The sequence below is a fragment of the Dipteris shenzhenensis genome, chromosome 10, assembly GCF_047967505.1.
Source record: "Dipteris shenzhenensis isolate YYH24624 ecotype China chromosome 10, Dip_SZ_1.0, whole genome shotgun sequence".
Classification (NCBI taxonomy): domain Eukaryota; kingdom Viridiplantae; phylum Streptophyta; class Polypodiopsida; order Gleicheniales; family Dipteridaceae; genus Dipteris; species Dipteris shenzhenensis.
The window spans coordinates 8167896-8187993 of NC_141605.1; the positions used below are offsets into that span (position 1 = coordinate 8167896).

The window sequence follows — 20098 nt, forward strand, 5'->3', positions numbered from 1 at the left end:
GGGGAAAGAAGAGTAGCCCCCAAGTGATAATTTCCATCATGGAACAGGAGGTGATATCAACTCAAATAATGCATGTGAAAACAAGACTACGCATTCGAGGAGACTGCAGTCTGTAACCAGTGTGCAAACTAGTTTATTGCACTAATGGGCTCGTGAGAACAATCTCTTAGCACATTCACGGCATGAGAATTTACCTTTGTCTAAAGGGGGCCTAAAAGAAAGAGTCAAGGATTCCACCCATGCTAAAGTCAAACCTTTGAGATATTGCCCCTTTAAAATACTTGAAAATGACTCTGATAATGCTTTTCTCCTGATTCATCCAGTATTTAATGTGTAATTTCTCCATCCCTACTATCTTTCTATGCGAGGCCCTTTTCCTTTATTCTAACAAATTACCTTATACCTCTTTCTATGCTTACAAAAACGAGGCCCTTTTCCTTTATTCTTACAAAATAATTTCTACCTCTTTCTATGCTCTGAAATACCACCTTAACCTCTTGCTCACATTTATAGCCTCTTCCATTTCCCCTAGCTTTCTTTAGTGATCAAGTAATTTATACAACCTCATAGAGTAGGGCTCACATTGGAACTCTACCCCCTTGTAGGTAGTATGCTATAGTTTGGGAGATAGATAAGATTTATACTATTGTTTCAAAGCCTTTTTACAAATTTCTTTTATTTTGAAGTTTTTGTGGTTTGTGTCTTAGCCAACACTATTTGATTTTGAGTAGTTTGTTGTAGTTTTGAGATAACCATGTCTACTCTAACATTTTAGCTAATAAAATTTTAATTTACATATATAAATGACATCTGTTGTCTCAATTTGGCAAACGATCTTATTTTGCTATAGCTCTAAGCATAGATTAGATATAGTGTTGAGACATATATTAGAACTCTATACTATAGGAGTTTGGGGAGTGTACTTTAAACCAAAGACAAAATTATTTGTGTGAAAAATAATTAGTTATAAAAGCCCTTGGTTGTTGACACTCTATTATGAATAAAGGGAAGCTACTATGTTATAGTGCAAGATTTAGAATCAAGATTAGTATAGTAGAGCATCCATAGTTCACAATTTTTATTTAGATTCACATATAGATAGGCTAAACAATGCAATAATTATTGGCATAGAATGTCATACACTATAAACTTTCACATCAATAGGTACAAAAATGTAGTAAAAAAAGGACTTTTGTATAATGATGATGTCTTAATAACATACCGTCTTCCTTTTTTATTTACACTTTTTTATTTTATTTCAATGCACAATTTCATAAATTATGTGCATGTAGGTGATAACATAGAATGTTAGTTATTTTAATGCCTTATTGTCACCACTATTTGCACCTACATAGAATATAGGTAAACCAAACTAATCCTTGCAAAATTTATTCATCATGTGGATTTTGTCTTTTTGGTGAAAAATGCATAGAGTAGCAACTAAGAAAAAGCCACCCTACCAAAATATCTCACGAAACATTCCCAAAAATATAGGTTTTTAAAAGAGAATTTTTATTGCTCCTTTATCTTCCACGACATTGAATGCTAGACAAAGCCCACTTCAAAAAAGACACTCCCCATTTTGTAGTATTGTGAAGTTCTAAATGTGAAATAATTTCACATTTAGTTTCATTTTTAAATGAGTGTTATCTCTACCTTGAAGAAATAGGTTTTGAACATAAACTTTGAAATTTCCCAATCCCAATATACTTCTCTAGACCAAGACAATAATTGAACTTTATCTCCTTTGGGATAAAATCCTTAAGTATCATAATTTCTAATCAACATCAAAGTGTTCTTTGTGCTTGAAGATCATAAAACTCATCTTGTATTGAATCTCCCAATATCTCAGAGTCTCCATGTGCATATCTTAATGGTATTTCAAGGCAAAGCACATTGTTAACTATCACCACACATCTTTCCCTACCACAACATTGAAAATGGCACATCGTCATGGGATCCATGGATAAAAGAGAGAATGGTAGAGGTAGTGAGAAAGAAGCCCAAATTCAAAAACCTAAACCTTAAATCCTTAAGCCTCATTTCTAGCATATTTGAGAAATTTCCTTTTTTGACCAACATATTTTGAGTAATGCTGATACTTTTTCCATATTTCTAAAAATTTAATGATTTTAATACCTTTTCATCATTTGATTTTTTTATTTGAAGAAGTGATTTTTTTTTGGGAAAGGCATTGTATGCACACCAAATTGGAACCAAACAAGGGAATTTTTTAGTTTTTTCCCAAAAAGGGGAGCAATTGCTTTCTTAATTAAAAAAAAGGTAAATTGTTAGTTTCTAAATTCATTTAAATAGGAGGTTCTTGTCTATACAAAGAGTTGCTTAGAGGTTTTACATGTGCAACACCTTGGAAGGAACTCTATTGTAGCAAGGTTTTGAATTTTGCAATAAGTTTAGGGAATAATATACTTGGTACATGACCTCAATAAAAACTCAAAAGCGGTGATAGAGGTTGGTGGTCCACTCCCAAGATGACTACATTAGAATAAGAAGAGAAGACTAAGCTATTGCTATATAGGGGCAAACCATAGAAAATAAGGTGAAAAAGACTAAAATTTGAGTGAGAGTGAAACCATCTCATTCCTCATTCCTCATATATTCTTGCTTCCTCTCCAATAACTCATCCTCCTCTTTTCCCTAATTCTTCATTCCTCATTATTCCTCACACACTCTTGCTTCCTCTCCAACAATTCATCCTCCTCTTCTCCATGTCCATCCTCTCCTGCTTCAGTGTCACCTTTCCTTCTCTCCACCTCCTCCTCCTCCTCCTCTCCCCCCTTGCCACCTCCTCCTCTTTCTATGTGACCTGCTTCTTCTCCTTCTCCTCCCCTTTTTCCTCCTCCTACTTGGCCTTCTCCTTGCCCTTCATAAAATTTTGGATTTGTCTACTCTACTTTTGGCATTCACTTAACCATACTACGATAATAAATAAGGTAAAATTTTGAGCAATTGGCATGATAAAAATGAGCATGCCAAATAAGAATTCCAGATGTACTTGACCTAGCATGTTGTAAAAGCTCATCAAGTCACTCACAAATATGTATGCATAGTGCATGGGTCCTACAAAAGGGAATTTTAAATTGTTTTTTTGCACTTTTTTTTCACATAGAAGGGTAGCATTTAAAGGGGGTATTCACCAATTTAATAGAAAAAGCGTGCTTTTATTCATGAAAAACTCATAGATAAGGAACTTTTAAATTAGGCCTTGAATGCACATGATACAAAGGATATAAGATAGTGAACCCCATGAGTATAGAAGAGGTTTTGCATCAAGCTTATAAAGACCTCCATAAACAAGCTAGTGGAAACCATTGCATATCCTTTCTTGGGATCCTTATTTCTACATTGATCAACTTGAAATTCATCCACCTTCCTTTCATATTTTTTAGGTTTTTCCTATTTGCAAACACATAGAAAACCACTCCTTGCATGATATGAGGGCCTTATCATCTTTGCTTCTTAGGCTCTTGATCAGACGAGCCTTCAGCCTCATCTTGTAGAGGTCCTTCGGGCTCAAGAGAGAATCAATGCCGTATTCTATCGAGGAGCAGTAGAATCATGCTACAAAGGAAATAGAACCTCCAAAATCTAACCAATCTTTGAATTAACAGCTTGCTTCTTATCCACCATCGTTGCCACCGTCTATGCCTCTGCATGGATGCGCTCCTTCAAAACACATGCCCAAGGCACTGGTTGTTGTTCTACTACCACAATCATCCCTTGAGACCTGGGAGTGATCGTGTAGGTCTTCGCTTGCAAACAAATAGACTCCAGTATCTAGTGATACAGATCTCGAATTTGAACATCTTTACATGCATTGAGCTTGTACTCACCTTGAGCAAGATTGCCAAACTCGGCCACCATCACTTGCACTGAGCACGTTGGTTGCACAAATAGCCCTCCATCCATTGGTAAAAAAAACCGCTAATAAATCAATTGGATGGACAATCTTTAAGATTTTGATGAATATGCTCCCTTATCCTCTTGGAACTTTTGTAACACTTGGCATACAAACACCAGACACATGGTAAACCTATTTACCATGTCATCACCTCTCACAGATTGACATGTGGTACCTCATTCCTCTTCTTATCTTGCCATGTCACCTTATCTTCTTGACACATGGCACCCCACTCTAGCTACTACATCATCACTGGTCTAGCTATCTGCCACATCATCATCCATGTCAGCATTAACCAATCAATTGCCACATTAGCACATCTATCCAATCATCCTTCCAAATCAATCGTAGTACCACAACATTGGGTCTAGTTAGTAGTGCTCATCTGCCACATTAGTAGGCCTAGTCAGCAGTACCACATTAGCAAGACATGTCATCAACCATCCACATCATGTCACTTACATGTGTCACACAGTCCCCTTTCAAGCACAATTGCCTCTTCACAAGCACTACATGTGCACCTAGCTATTGCTGCATCACATTATGCTTCATAGGCACACTCTGCATGTGAATTTGTCTGCCACATCACCACAATGCCATCTCATCCTTTTTCCCCCTCCACCTAGATCAAGCTGTATCTCTTGATTCAGGAAGAAATTTGAGGGCGCTATAGAAAGGAGAAATACTCATTTTTTGTGCTCTACATGCTTGTCACATCACACACACATTTTGGCACTTGTATCGCACACTTTTTAGCCTCGGAATCAAATCCACTTCTCTTATACACATTAAAGCCTCTTCATTGCCACATCTTACCCAACACCTAAAAGGAGCAAAAGGAAAAGAAATTATTTGGTGCTTTTCATCACTCAATAATTAGTCTAGCGCTAGATCAAAGTAGATTAGTTCATCCATAGAGGAGAGAAATCCAAAGTAGCCAATCGAAGCCATGCTAAAAAATTCCTAACTAGTTCCTACTCGAAGTCAATCCCTACGCTCACATGCTATTTCACATCATCACATGTCCTAAAACCTAGCTATCTACACATCAGTAAGAAGACTCCTGGGTATTCAGAGGTATTGGCAGATTTTTTGGTGGGCATATTGCACATCATTTGATATTGCACTCACATGGCACCATTGTAAGTCCTTGTTAGCTATTTTCCTAGCATTAGGCACTCTATTTGAGCCTTATAAAGCCTCTTCTCTATTTCTGCCATCATTTGCGACAAGCCCTGTAACAGATTAGAATATATTACAATTCTATCTTCACTGACAATTTAGATTGCACTTGATATAGATAGTGTTTTGTAGTTGTTGATTCAGACAGTGTTTTTTCACAGGCACTTTGAGTAATATTTTGCACAATGTCTACCACTAGGGACCTCAATTTGGAGGCATCAGCTAAGTTAGACAACTCAAACTATGGCACATGGAAATACCAAATGGAGACCATTTTTGTATTTCAAGACAAATCAGAGTATGCCAAGGGGTCTACACCTAGACCATCTAGTGCATGAGTAGGAACTCCCACCATTGCTGAAGCACAAGCAAAAGGGTCTACACCTGCACCAATGGTGTCTACATTTGCAATAGATCTTGCCATTGCATGAGTACCAGTAGATTGGGACAAGGAAGATAAATATGCATATCATTTGATGAAACAGAATGTGCAAGATGTCATACTAGGATAGCTCAACATAGTGAATACATCCAAAGAATCATGGGATATGTTCACAGCTCTTTATGAATCTATGAACAAATCTAGGATTCTCACATTCAAAAACTAGATCAACCACCGTTTCCACAACAACAATGAAACTAGGCATACTTACATACTTAGGATCAAGGATTACAATAATCAACTTGCAGTAGAAAGGCAAAGCAATTCAGATTGAAACCACCAATTATGCTCTTATGACTACCATCATGGCTACAGAAGAGCCAATGTACTTCAAACAAAGATGCAGTTGATCAGCTCAAATAGCAAATTGCCTATGAATGAATAAATGGAAGCTTTGTATAAAAACAACACTTGGGATCTATGGGACCTTCCACCAAGAAAGAAGGCCATTGTAAACAAATGGGTTTACAAAGTGAAGTACGACCTAGATGGAAGCATTGAAAGATACAAAGCTAGACTTGTTACAAAAGGTTTTACACAGCAATATGGTGAAGACCATGATGAGACTTATGTTCCATAGCAAAGATGGATTCCATATAATTCTTGAGGTCACTAGCCACACTTAGCAAATGGAATGTATATCAGCTAGATGTCAAAAATGCTTTTCTCAATGGTTACTTAGATGAGGAAGTCTATATGCAGCAACTAGCAAGGTATGTTGAACCAAGGAAAGAGCATCAGGTTTGGCATCTCAAGAAATGTCTATATGGCTTAGAACAAGCACCCAAAAGTTGGTACAACAGAATCAACAAGTAATTTTCTAATCTAGGATACATGAGGTCTAATGAAAATCATAGTCTCTACTACAAAGTTTAAGGGGACGACATTACTATTGCACTTTTACATGTAGATGATCTGATTGTTACAGTAGGAAGCAATGAAAGCTTCATTAGAAGCTAAAACAAGACTTATCTACTATGTTAAACATGAAAGATCTTGGACTTATGCACTATTGTCTTGGTATTGAGTTCTAGAGAGACTCAGACAACACTTCATGAGTCAATAGAAATATATGGATAGTCTCCTAAAGAAGTTTCATATGGCAGATTGCAAGATTGCAGCCACTACCATGGAAAATATTTTGAAACTTACAAAATCATACAGTCAATGATAAGTACTACTGGTAGCTCATCGGATATAAATTTGACTATCACAAGGCTAGATATTTGTTATGCACTAAGTTCACTTGCACAATTTATGGAAAATCCAAACCAGTCTCACTGAAATGTAGCCAAGAGAGTCTTGAGATACATCAGAGGTATAAGATAGTTTGGAATAGAATATAGAGCAAGTCATCCAAGGTTGCATGGATATTGTGATAGTGACTATGCAAGAGATCATGAGACTAGGAGATCCACATAAGGTTATGCATTTTCACTTGGTAAAGGTGCTATATCATGGTTGCCAAACAAGTAGCCAACTATTTCTTTGTCTTCAACTGAAGTAGAATATAGGGCACTCACAACTGGTGCATGTGAGGCTATATGACTCAGAAGACTATTGTTAGAAACATATTACTTTGATGAGTCAAAGCCAACAACAATATATTGTGATAATCAATCGGCCCAAGCATTAGGCAAGAATCCAGTATATCACTCTAGGACAAAGCACATTGATGTCAAAGAGCACTTCATTAGAGAAAGAGTGTTACTTGGTGACATCACATTACAACATTGTGATAGCAAAGAGAATGCTGCAGATATCTTTACCAAACCACTTGGGAAAGAGCATTTTGAGAAACACAAGTAGCTCTTGGTTTGACATAGAGAAATAAAATTCCCATTAAAGGGGTGTGATGGAATGCAATGCTCAGTCCTTCTTCGATTCCCAATAATCATCATATTGAGGGAAGGCCTACTTAATGATGTTGAGCTTGAGGGAAGGTGTTGAGAATTCATCTCACATGTGCATTGCACTAACGCAAAAGAGTGCTAAAAATGAAAGGGTTGGAAACCCTAACCCTAAACCTAAAGGGGTTTGTATATATTCTTTATTTTCAACTAAATCTATTGTATAGTTAGTCATTTGTGGTATACTCTCTAGCTGTGCTCTCTCTCCTCATCTCCACTCTTCTCCTCTCCTCTCTCCATATTTGTTCAAGATGCAACTCTTCCATGACTTTGTTGTGGCCTTTCAAATCACCTCCTTTCAATGTTTCAATCAACCCACCATTTTGTTTGGCATCCAACCCAAGTCAAAGGTGAGATAAAAGGGATAAAAAACTCCTTGTGTAGCCATTTGAGAATATTATGATTAGCTTCCTTTGGTTGTGACCTAAATTCCATTGTGAACTCTTTGAATCTAGTGTAGCATAATTTTGCATTCATTAAAGTACATAATTTTGCACTCGTGAAAATGCATAGCCCCCATAATCATGAATGGGATAGTGAATATGGGCATCATCATCATGTGGAGAATCATCATTGAGTGAGTGCTACATAGCACCCAAGCCATGTGAATGAGAGGCACTTGTATAATGGGAGTGATGGCTCCTAGTGCCTGATACTTGTGATGCCTCTGTTGTGGCATGAGACCACATGTTGTTATACCTCTCATGATCTTGCTCCATTACCCACATAATTTTCTCTTTCTCATCAAGGTTGTCCATGCAAAGAATCATTCACAATCAAAAACTTTTTCTTTGCTAGAGCACCATTCCCTTCCATGGGATGCTTGCCTTGTGGGTCACTGCCACTAGATGCCATGTACAATATATGTGCAGCTAAAATTGAAACTAGAATATATGTGCAAATAAAATAAAATCCATGATCACTCCCATTGCATAGAATATATGTGCAACTAAATCTAAAACCATGATCAATTCCCACTAGATCCATAACTAAAATAGGGGAGAAAGGGATGGGAAATTTAAACCAAAATTGTGCAAAACCTCAAAAAACTATGTAAGTGTGTAAAACTATGTAGAACTATGTACAATTGCATAAAAACTATGTGATAATATTCAAAAACTATGTTAGACTTCATTAAAACTATGTGATAATATTCAAAATAAATTAATGTACACTATCACTATCACTTTCATGATCACTATCACTATCACCATCATTATCATGATCACTATCACTATCATTATCATGATCACTATCACTATCACTATCATGATCATGATCACTATCATGGTCACGATCATGATCACAATCACAATCAATACCACTACCTTGATCATTATCACTCTCACTATTACAATGACTAGCACTAGCACTGTCACTGTCATTGTCATTGTCATTGTCATTGTCACTGTCACTGTCCCTATCCCTGTCACTGTCCTTGTCACTGTCACTGTCACTGTTACTTTCACTGTCACTTTCATTGTCACTGTCACTGTCATTGTCACTGTAACTGTCACTATCACTACCACTACCATTGCCACTGTCACTATCACTGTCAGTGTCATTGTCACTCATTGACATTGTCACTGTCACTATCACTATCACTGTCACTGTCACTCTCGATGTCGCTATCACAATGACTATGACTATGACTATGACTATGACTATGACTATGACTATCACTATCACTATCACGATCACGATCACTATCACTATCACAATCACAATCACAATCACAATCACAATCACAATCACAATCACAATCACAATCACTATCACTATCACTATCACTATCACTATCACTATCACTATCTATCAATATCAATATCAATATCAATATTAATATCAATATCACTAATATAGAGTTGTGCAGTATTGTGATCATCTTATTGTGTTCTCTATATTCTTCTAGTAGATGTTGTGCTATTTATTCATTTGTATTTCCCCGTAGTGTTTATGCTGTATTATGATGCTACACCCCGCAATCTATTCCTTATGCCTTGACCAAGATTTTTAGCTTTCCTGTCTCGTAGCCCTTGTTTGATTCTTTTGCAAGCCATGACAAGCTACATCTTTCCATTGAGGTCATGGAGACAGTCAATATCCCATAAGTTCTTGCCAACCAAAATGTTCTTGAGCATGAATGAGCACAAGGCATAGTTGGGTCCTTCAACAACAACTAGCTAGCTTGTGAGGTGAGCATAGAATAGAAGATGACTTACCCCACTAAAGAAGATAATGCCAAACCAAAAGAATGAGATCATGTTGAGCTGACTTTGCACAGGGTAGGTTGTAGGCAGTAGGAGGAGAATGTACTTTGTAAGGTGGTAGGAGGAGGATGCACTTTAATATTCAAAGATTTATAAGACGGGAGGTGAAAAAATTCAAAAGCGTGTGGGGAATAGAAAAATTTTGGCCGCCATTATTTCTCCACTCCGGTGATACACATCATCAAAATTGGATATACCGGTTGCCCTCAAGCAAGTGCAATGTGGCCCAAATTGCTTCAAAATACAAGTAGGCTAAAGGCACACTATTGAGTTTGATGCTATATATTATGAAATGCAATGACCATGACATGCTTATGAGCCATATAGCAAGTAAGTTCATGAAAAAAGAATCAATACGAAATTGTAAATAGTTTGGATGTATTAAAAGATCTTTGCACATGCACAAATTGCACATTATCAAATTGTTCCATCCTAGGGTGAACTAGATACTAAGGTCACTGACTATCAATGTTTTAAGGACACCACGTAATAAGCCCACTAGTTTGGATTCCAAATTTTGAATCCATTTTTTGTTTTTGACAAATCAAGAAAAACTTATGGTATGTGCCCTCAAATGGGTGTGGAACAACATTGGAGGCCCCTTAAACCATACCTAAGATTCTTAATTTAGTGTGTCCTTGGGCTAAGGAGAAGCACACATAGTGTAGTTTTGAATGATTACTTGCATGTATGTGCAAAACAAAATTTTAGTGTTTTCGAATTAATTGTTATATCCTATATTCTTTAGGATACATGCTTCACATGTAACATATCACTCAAGTAATGCTTTAATGGTCTCATTATAGATCTTTATTCCTTTTTTTTTGGTCTCATTTTCAATATTGAAATCTGTACTACAACTTGAAGACAAACTTTGTCAAATTCCATTGATCAATGCATAAGTTATGGGTCACGCAATATACCTACATATGAAAAATGCCCTAAAACTCACAAAAAATGGCTACACCCAGCAAACATTGACCCATATGATGAACATGAATTATTGCATATAAGGGTAGGTGGTTAAAGTGAAGAAGAGGGTGAAATGATGACAAGAAGTTGAAATGATCATATAACCACAAGAAATGCATTTTTGTGTATGTACATCATATATGTCAATAATATCCTTGTCATGGTTTGTTTTCTTGGTATTCATACTATAAATAGTAAATCCAGCCAAGAGAAAAGTAGAAGTCAATACAATGAGCATGAGTCTCACTTATTGTATAGGCTATTCTTTGCTCTCCAACTTCTGATTAGATGAGGGATACATCAATTGAAATAAAAAACTAATGTACCCTACTGATTAAGGGTAGTAATAAACACTTAATAACATGTGTAGTAAAATCCCTTGATCTTTTCATTCTTCAAAATGGACTAGAGATGATGAAAACAAAACTACTGTGGATCAAGAAATAAAGGCATGGTAGGCATATGTGAGACCATACAAATTTCACGAAAAGAGTTCACAATCATTCATTTTGTTGTAATCTTGCAAGGGTAGCACTAAGGATAGCACCCGCATAGAGTACACTAGCATTAGCATTTGTATAATACTTCAAAGAAACTACAAAATTGGTCATAGGTAGGAGAAGTGAGCTAATGTACACATGAGATGGAAGATAAATGCAAACATTACTTGGTCCCCTTTCCAAATTTCACTCCCTGCAAGCGACATAGATTGTCTAAGTGGTTCCAAGAGAAGAAGCCACAGTGGCTTGAGCTGGAGGAGGAGAGGAAAGGAGAGCGCCTATGGTGGCAAATGTAGCAATAGTAGTTGCAATAGAGAAGGAAGAAGGTAAAACTCATTGCATGAGTTAGTCGAATTCTAAAAAAGGATTCTATAAATGAGGGAATGAATGGAGGAACAAGAAAAGAGTGGTGAGGAACACGAGTTGTGGCATGCTATGGAATGCAAATGTTGAGGTTTGCAAGCTATGGTAGAGTGCAAGAGAGAGTTGTGGGTATGGTAGAATTAAAAAACCATAAGAGAAGCTCTCCTTGGCTATGGTGAAACCAAGCTTTAAGAGAGGAACAAGGTTGAGAATTTGTTGCCCATAGGAAGCTTTCCTAGGATTTCAACCCACATCATAAAAGATGAGATATGGTGACTTTAACCACTGTAATAGAAGACAAATGGGCATTATTTTCAATTTAAAATCCCCTTATGTGCAATAAAATTTTTAAATACATGAAATTTGTGAGCTAAATATATTTTTAAACACCTTCTCTAGAATGCATGTCCTAGAGTTACGTACTTATTGGTGTCAGAGACTCGAGGAATAGATGCAATGGAATGTGGGATGAACACGATGCTTTGATATGTGGCATAGTTGTATAGGGTAGAGGAGTGTTATTTTCTTGTTATTTTTAAAAGTGCCTAAGTGACTTTGTGGGAGTGAGAAACCCCTTAGCAATGTCAAGGGGATCCATATGTATTCCTTTGAACTGTATTCCCACCAACTGGGATTTAGAGAGAATCTAGGAGTGCATTTTGTTGTTTTTCTAATATCCAACTTATGGGCAAATACTTTGTGAGCAATTTTATAGTGGACTTGGGAAATGAGCCATAATATATACTTTAGGGGAACATCAAAGTTTGAGAAGAGAGTTCTAGGAAAGTCCCTCCACGTTTTATTCCTTTGAGTCCCTACAAATGGGCCTTTTTGTAGATCCATTGGGGTGTTGCTTCTCCCTTTCCAAAGGCCTTGACTCGGCTAATATAAAAGAAACATTGGACTTTGAGAACGAATAGCACCTTCTACAAGGATACATCACTAAATAATATGCTAGGATACATCACAAAACAATTTGTTGGTGCTTTGTTAGTAGTACCTCATTAGACCATAGTGCTTTAGTGGAGACGTGAAATTTTCCATGTTTTACTTTTTTTAAAAGTCCCTTATAAAGTCAAGTCTTCTATGAGCACTAAGTCTTCTACGAGGTTGTGCATTCATGCTCTATTGTTGGATTATTTTTGGCATGTCGGTCCGAGGTTGGTCTGTTTCTGTGACACTCTGTGCATGCTTTCAAAAAACTCGTTTTTAACTTGAAACATATGCTTCTAGTAATCAATTCACCGGTGATTTGTAGGATGACTTTGAGGTCGAAGATGCGGTGTCGTGATCCAAAATGAGGGAGATGAAGAAAGTCGACGTCTCTACCACTGTTGACACCATTTTCTGCAAGTACGAGCACCAATTGAGAAATGCAAGATGGGAATTTGGGAGGCTTGCATGCTTGTATAAGTTTTGTAGCGATTTGCAACTTTGCTTGGTCTATTGTCCTCCTGTTGGGCGGTTTTGTGGGTATCTTGCCTATTGTCGATTTTAGAATTGTGGCTACCTTACTGCTGGTTGAAATGGGGCACATCGCATTGGCCATCTTCTAATATTGGTTGAAATGGGGCACGTCGCATTGGCCATCTTGCAAAGCAAGGTCCTCGTGAAAAAAAAAAAGTTTCGGATGAGGATAAAGGCAGTGGATTTCGTTTCCTCTTGCCAATCGGATTGGTGCTCATCATCTCACATGCACCAGGCATATTTCATCGATTGCAAATATTGCAGCACAAGTCACAAAACCACTTCTTTGTCATAATTAATTAGCACCACTTCTTTGTCATAATTATAATTTCTTGCTAATTTAATTTTTCTAAAACATGCATTCAAGTTTATCTTTAAGAAAATAAAAAGTTTCTATGAGTGCCTATTCTTACACCTATAACTATTAATCCATTCATATGTGTATATTAAAGTGAACTACATACATATGTATGTAAGTTTGTATGTGTCCACAAACTGTGTGTGTGTGCGTGTGCACCTACGTGCATGTGGAATAGGATCACTTCTTCTTGTTGCATTCCAAAATTTTAAAACATATACATCAATAGATTTAAAAATTGGGATAGCCTTGAAAAGTCATGAGGCACTCTTGGTTCAAGTAACAAGATCTATTTTAAAGGAGGAAACCTTTCAAATTGCTTTCTTAAAAATTCTATTTAACTCTCGACCCACTCATAAGCAAGCTATGATGTAATGAGAAAGTATACAAGTTTGAGACTATGGACATGGTCGTAGCTAATTGCACTCAAATATAAAAAAGGCACCAAGACCAATAGTACAAATGGAGTGAAAAACATCGTAATGCAAATCCAATGATGTTGATCAAGATTAGAGATCAATGTAAGCAAACAAGTGTACCGCCATCCAAGTGCAAAGGCCAAAGAGAGAAATAGAGAGAACAACATCTACAATTCAAGAAAATACAAGAAGAGTGCCTATTCATTGCAAAAAGAAAATGCCAACTATAGCATTTCAAATGTCCCATGACATAAAGCACTCTACCCAAAATGTCCATGTTGCATGTTGGGAGCTTCTGGAACTTTTTGAATATAAAAACTCCTTTTGTATATTAACTTTTAATCTTAATTTATTCCCTTATGTATATATAAATCTATAAGTAATGGAATTAATAAAAACCCATCTGTTGAACTTATGTGATAGGGTTACATATGATGAGTGACTCCCCTCGAGAGAAGATGCAAGTGCCATCGAAGTTCAAGTGTTGCATAACTTTATCGTGAGCTATTGTGCATATGAGATGGAAGATAAATGCAAAAATTACTTGGCCTCCTTTCCAAATTTCACTCTGTGCAAGTGACATAGATTGTCTAAGTGGTTCCAAGAGAAGAAGCCATAGTGGCTTGAGGAGGAGGAGGAGGAGGAGGAGGAGAAAAACACCTTCTCTAGAACGCATGCCCTAGACTTACATACTTATCGGTGTCAGCCTCGAAGAATAGATGCGATGGAATGTGGGATGAACATGAATCTGCTTTGATATGTGGCATAGTTGTATAGGGCAGAGGAGTGTTATTTTCTCGTTATTTTTAAAAGGGCCTAAGTGACTTTGTGGGAATGAGAAACCCCTTAGCAATGTCAAGGGGGTATGTATTCCTTTCAATTATATTCCTGCCAACTAGGCCTTAGAGAGATTCTAGGAGTGCATTTTCTTGTTTTTCTAATATCCAATTTATGGGCAAAGACTTTGTAAGCAATTTTATAGTGGACTTGGGAAATGAGCCATAATATATACTTTGGGGGAACATCAGAGTTTGAGAAGAGAGTCCTAGGAAAATCAGTCTCCCATAATATATACTTTGGGGGAACATCAGAGTTTGAGTAGTCCTAGGGCCTAGGAGTGTTATTTTCTCATTATTTTTAAAAGGGCCTAAGTGACTTTGTGGGAGTGAGAAACCCCTTAGCAATGTCAAGGGGGTATGTATTCCTTTCAACTATATTCCCGCCAACTGGGCCTTAGAGAGATTCTAGGAGTGCATTTTCTTGTTTTTCTAATATCCAACTTATGGGCAAAGACTTTGTCAGCAATTTTATAGCGGACTTGGGAAATGAGCCATAATATATACTTTGGGGAAACATCAGAGTTTAGAAGAGAGTCCTAGGAAAATCAGTCTCCCATAATATATACTTTGGGGGAACATCAAAGTTTGAGTAGTCCTAGGGCCTAGGAGTGTTATTTTCTCGTTATTTTAAAAAGGGCCTAAGTGACTTTGTGCCAACTGGGCCTTAGAGAGATTCTAGGAGTGCATTTTCTTGTTTTTCTAATATCCAACTTATGGGCAAAGACTTTGTAAGCAATTTTATAGTGGACTTCGGAAATGAGCCATAATATATACTTTGGGGGAACATCAGAGTTTAAGAAGAGAGTCCTAGGAAAATCAGTCTCCCATAATATATACTTTGGGAGAACATCAGAGTTTGAGTAGTCCTAGGAAAATCCCTCCATGTTTTATTCCTATTTGGACTTTGAGAACAAATAGCACCTTCTCCAAGGATACATTACAAAATAATGTGCTAGGATACATCACAAAACAATTTGTTGGTGCTTTGTTAGTAGTACCTCATTAGACCATAGTGCTTTAGTGGAGACGTGGAATTTTCCATGCTTTACTTTGTTTAAAAGTCCCTTGTAAACTCAAGTCTTTTAGGAGGACTAAGTCTTCTACGAGATTGTGCGTTCGTGCTCTGAAGGTTTATTATTTTTGGCATGCCAAAGGCAAATGCCTAAGTGTTTGTTTTGCCTTTCTCTCTCTATGGGGGTTGTGCAAGGGCCTAAAATGAATGCTATCATGAAAGGATAAAGTGAGAGGGGATTTAAAGGTTGTCCTAATTTAAGGGTGAAGTTGTTCTTAAATGAATGCTATCATGGAAGGATAACTTGAAAGGTTCTCCTAATTTACATCTCCTTTGGCACACCTAGTGAAATTTTCACCTTGTTCACATATCAAATGTTCTTAAAACCATCAGCTTATTGTTTTTGAACCTTTCCAGTTATTATGGAAGGATAACTTGAAAGGTTCTCCTAATCTACATCTCCTTTGGCACACCTAGTGAAATTCTTACCTTGTTCACATATGAGATGTTCTTAAAACCATCAACTTATTGTTTTTGAACAAATGGAAGACTCTGAAGATTATCCTTCTAACCCAGCATGTGCCTGTGCCATGAGTGCCTCGCCCAGCTGTGCCCGCACCTTGAATTTTTTTTCGTTGTTGGACCAAGTCAATCCTCTCCTCCTGTGCCCACACCTTGAATTTTTTTTCGTTGTTGGACCAAGTCAATCCTCTCCTCCTTGGAGAAAGTCACTCCTCTTCTCCTTGGGTCATACATGAATATAGAGTAGTCCAAAAGCTCGTTGGGATTCGGGCCATATAAGTCTTTCATATGTGGTGATAAGACTTGCGTCCGATTTTTGCTTCACCACTCATTTTTCGTTTCTTTCTACGCGGTAGACCATAGTCATCCTGCACGGCCTTACGACTCTCTAGCGAAACATGTCCACCACTTCTCTTCATCCGTGAAAAGGCCCCAATCATCTCTGCTGATTGTTCGAGAAAATTTCCCCTACCCATAGCTGAATTGGTCCGAGGTTGATCTGTTTCTGTGACACTGTGTGCGCCATGCTTTCCAAATCTCGTTTTAACTTGAAACATATGCTTGCAGTAATCGATTCGCCGGTGATTCGTAGGACGACTTTGAGGTCGAAGATACCCGGTTCCTCGCGTCGTGATCCAAAATGAAGGACAGGACCATAATCGACGTCTCTACCACTGTTGACACCATTTTCCGCAAGTACGAGCACCAACTGAGAAAAGCAAGATGGGAAGCTCGTGTGGTGGGAGGCCTGCATGCTTGTACAAGATTTGTAGCGATTTGCAACATTTGTTCGTCTATTGTCCTCCTGTTCGGTGGTTTTGCGGGTAGCTTGCCTATTGCCGATTTTAGAATTGTGGCTACCTTACTGCTGGTTGAAATGGCGCACATCGCATCGGCCTTGTTCTACAGCAAGGTCCTCCTGGGAAAAAAAAAAGTTTCGGATGAGGATAAAGCCAAAGGATTTCGTTTCCTCTTGCGGATCGGATTGGTGCTCATCATCTCACCAGGCATATTTCTTCCAATTTACCGATTGCGGATATTGCAGCTCAAGCCACAAAATCTGTTCGAGGCTCTCCAGATTTGGTATTGGGTTGTCCTTGTTAATGCTGCTGAAGCGATGTTAAATGTGCTTTTCTCCGCTTTCCTTCATCCTTCTGAACGGAGCATTCAAATCTACCATGGTGAAAGACTCCGAGGGGCTAATTCTGCTGAAGATGATTTTGACTTCATAGACTTTGTTTTCACTATCATGTTATCTAGAGAATTCTCGCGCTTTGTACCTATAAAAGATGTCCAGTTACATTACAATGGCTTCACGAAGTATCTTTATGCCCACCCGCACGGTCTGGACTTGCTGAACGTGTACTTAGACTCTAAGGACCGTTACGTGAAACAGGCAGCAATCTGCGTGGTGGGTTTCTGGGCGGATGAGAAGCTGCTTGGCTCGCCGGCTCGATTGCCACCAAATCTACTGACAAAGTTAGCCGACAGCCTAGCAAGTCAAACTACGGGTTGGGCCGCAGCCTACACTTTCAGTATCCTAGCACAGCAGGATGCTCACATTATCTTCAACGCCAAAGACAGCAAGGGTAGAAAGGTAATGGACCGTCTCATACAACAGCTGGAAGAAGAGAGCGCCGTATGGCCTTTGACTGTTCTTGGCAGCACGTTGCAGACGTATGGTATAGTGGAGGAATTACTAACACCGGAGGAATCACAAGAACTGGTAGTGAAACTGCGGCAGATGCTAGAGCAGAGCAGAAGGCCTCGCAAAAGAGTGTTAGCAGGTCACATCTTGATGAAAGTAGGAACTTTGATTCCTGCCGAAGATGCCTCAAAGATAGATGCTATTGACCCTCTTGGAGACAATTTTTTTCTGCATTGTGAGGTCAAGAAGCTGAACGAATTGAGAGAATTTGTTGGCTTGCATGCCTTGGCTTGGGACAAACTTGAGGGGCTCCCAACACAGCACGGAAGATCATTCACATCCCGAAAGGACCCATGAACGATTTATGCAAGGATGACGATGGTGTTGATCCTCTTATGTCGAAAGAAGATTAGAAAAGGCTTTAATTTGCTACCTAGGTCCTAAGAGTGTTGATACTATACAACTATGTCCTTGAGCTTCATCAACTTATGAGTAAGATCCTCTACTAGGGGGGTTCCATATTCACCCACTTCTCTTATTCATATGCACACATCCAAAACCATGAAAAAGATCTAAATCAAAACCAAAAACATAAGTGCTCTATTTTTGCCATATAGGCATTGGTATATTTTGATGGCTATATCGATGCCAATACCAGTCGGTTATTCTTTCATCCTATTTTGTTTTTGAAGTGTTTGATTTCATTTTGATTCCTTTACTAAGCGCCTTGCCATGTTTCCCCTCAAGTTTTTGGCTTGCATGAATGAAAAAATGGGATTTCTTGGAAGCATGATGCCCCCTCTTGTAATAAGAAGAATACCTCTTGCTAGGATTGTCTCAACTTTGCCTTGTTTTCATCTTCTTTGCTTTCTTTTGGCATTTTTTTGAATATAATTATGGTGATTTGCTCTCTTTTTATTGCTTCTCAAGTGGTTCGTATAAAAAATGATGCGTTTTTTCTTTTGTAGGAATCCCTCAGTGTCATGCACAACCATGAAAAAACACGGTCCTAAGTGTGTTAATCAAACAAGTACTTATTGGATGGGGGCTCCACTTTTCACGCAAGTTTGTTTCAACTAGATTGAGATGTGTGCAAAGTATTGTCACCATCGGATATGCTTTGCATGGTCGATCACGCATTATACACCATTTTTTTCCTAGTGATATGCACATCCGCAAAAAAACACGCCCTTAGGTGTGTTATCTGACCAAGTACTTATTGGATGGGTGTGCCTCTTTGAGAACATTTCAATACCACCTAGGTTGAGGTGTACAAAAAGTGTTGTGCCCATCGGATATGCTTCGCATGGTCGATCGAGCATTAAATACTATTTGTGCTCATGTCATGCACATCCGTAAAAAAAACACGCTGCTAGGTATGTTATCCGATCAAGTACTTATGCGATGGGAATTCCACTTTGCATGTAAGTCAATTCCACCTGGTTGAAGGTGTGTGCAAAGTATTGTGCCCATCGGATATGCTTTGCATTGTCGATCAAGCATAAAATACCGTTTTTGCCTTAGTGTCATGCACAACCATGAAAAAACACGGTCCTAGGTGTGTTATTCAAACAGGTACTCATCGGATGGGGGCTCCACTTTGCACGCAAGTCCGTTTCAACTACGTTGAGGTGTGTGCAAAGTATTGTCACCATCAGATATGATTTGCATGGTCGATCACGCATTATACACCGTTTTGCTCCTAGTGGTATGCACATCCGTAAAAAAACACGCCCTTAGGTATGTTATCTGACCAAGTACTTATTGGATGGGTGTGCCTCTTTGAGAACATTTCAATACCACCTAGGTTGAGGTATAGGAAAAGTATTGTGCCCATCGGATATGCTTTGCATGGTCGATCGAGCATTAAATACCATTTTTGCCTTAGTGTCATGCACATCCGTAAAAAAACACGCTGCTAGGTGTGTTATCCGATCAAGCACTTATGCGATGGGAATGCCACTTTGCATGTAAGTCAATTCCACCTAGTTGAAGGTGTGTGCAAAGTATCGTGCCCATCGGATATGCTTTGCATTGTCGATCAAGCATAAAATACCATTTTTACCTTTGTGTCATGGATATAAAATTCCTTAGGTTAAGGTGTAGGAAAAGTATTGTGCCCATCGGATATGCTTTACATGGTCGATTGAGCATTAAATATCATTTTTACCTTAGTGTCATGCACATCCGTAAAAATACACGCTGCTAGGTGTGTTATCCGATCAAGTACTTATGCGATGGGTATGTCACTCTGCATGTAAGTCAATTCCAC

The 20098-nt window shown here is 38.2% G+C and overlaps 1 protein-coding gene across 2 annotated transcripts; it reads left to right on the forward strand.

Annotated features, from left to right (window-relative positions):
• Positions 1 to 16501: 16501 nt before the first annotated feature.
• Positions 16502 to 18329, forward strand: LOC147897355 (uncharacterized). 2 transcript variants are annotated; one of them, XM_087380775.1, is made up of 2 exons: positions 16502 to 16671; positions 16746 to 18329. In XM_087380775.1, the coding sequence occupies exon 2, from the start codon at positions 16819 to 16821 to the stop codon at positions 18181 to 18183; it is 1365 nt and encodes a 454-aa protein (XP_087236901.1). In that variant the 5' UTR covers positions 16502 to 16671; positions 16746 to 16818; the 3' UTR covers positions 18184 to 18329. The 2 variants fall into 2 exon arrangements, with proteins under 2 accessions (XP_087236901.1, XP_087236902.1); XM_087380776.1 differs by having other exon boundaries at positions 16502 to 16664.
• The last annotated feature ends 1769 nt before the right edge of the window (positions 18330 to 20098 follow it).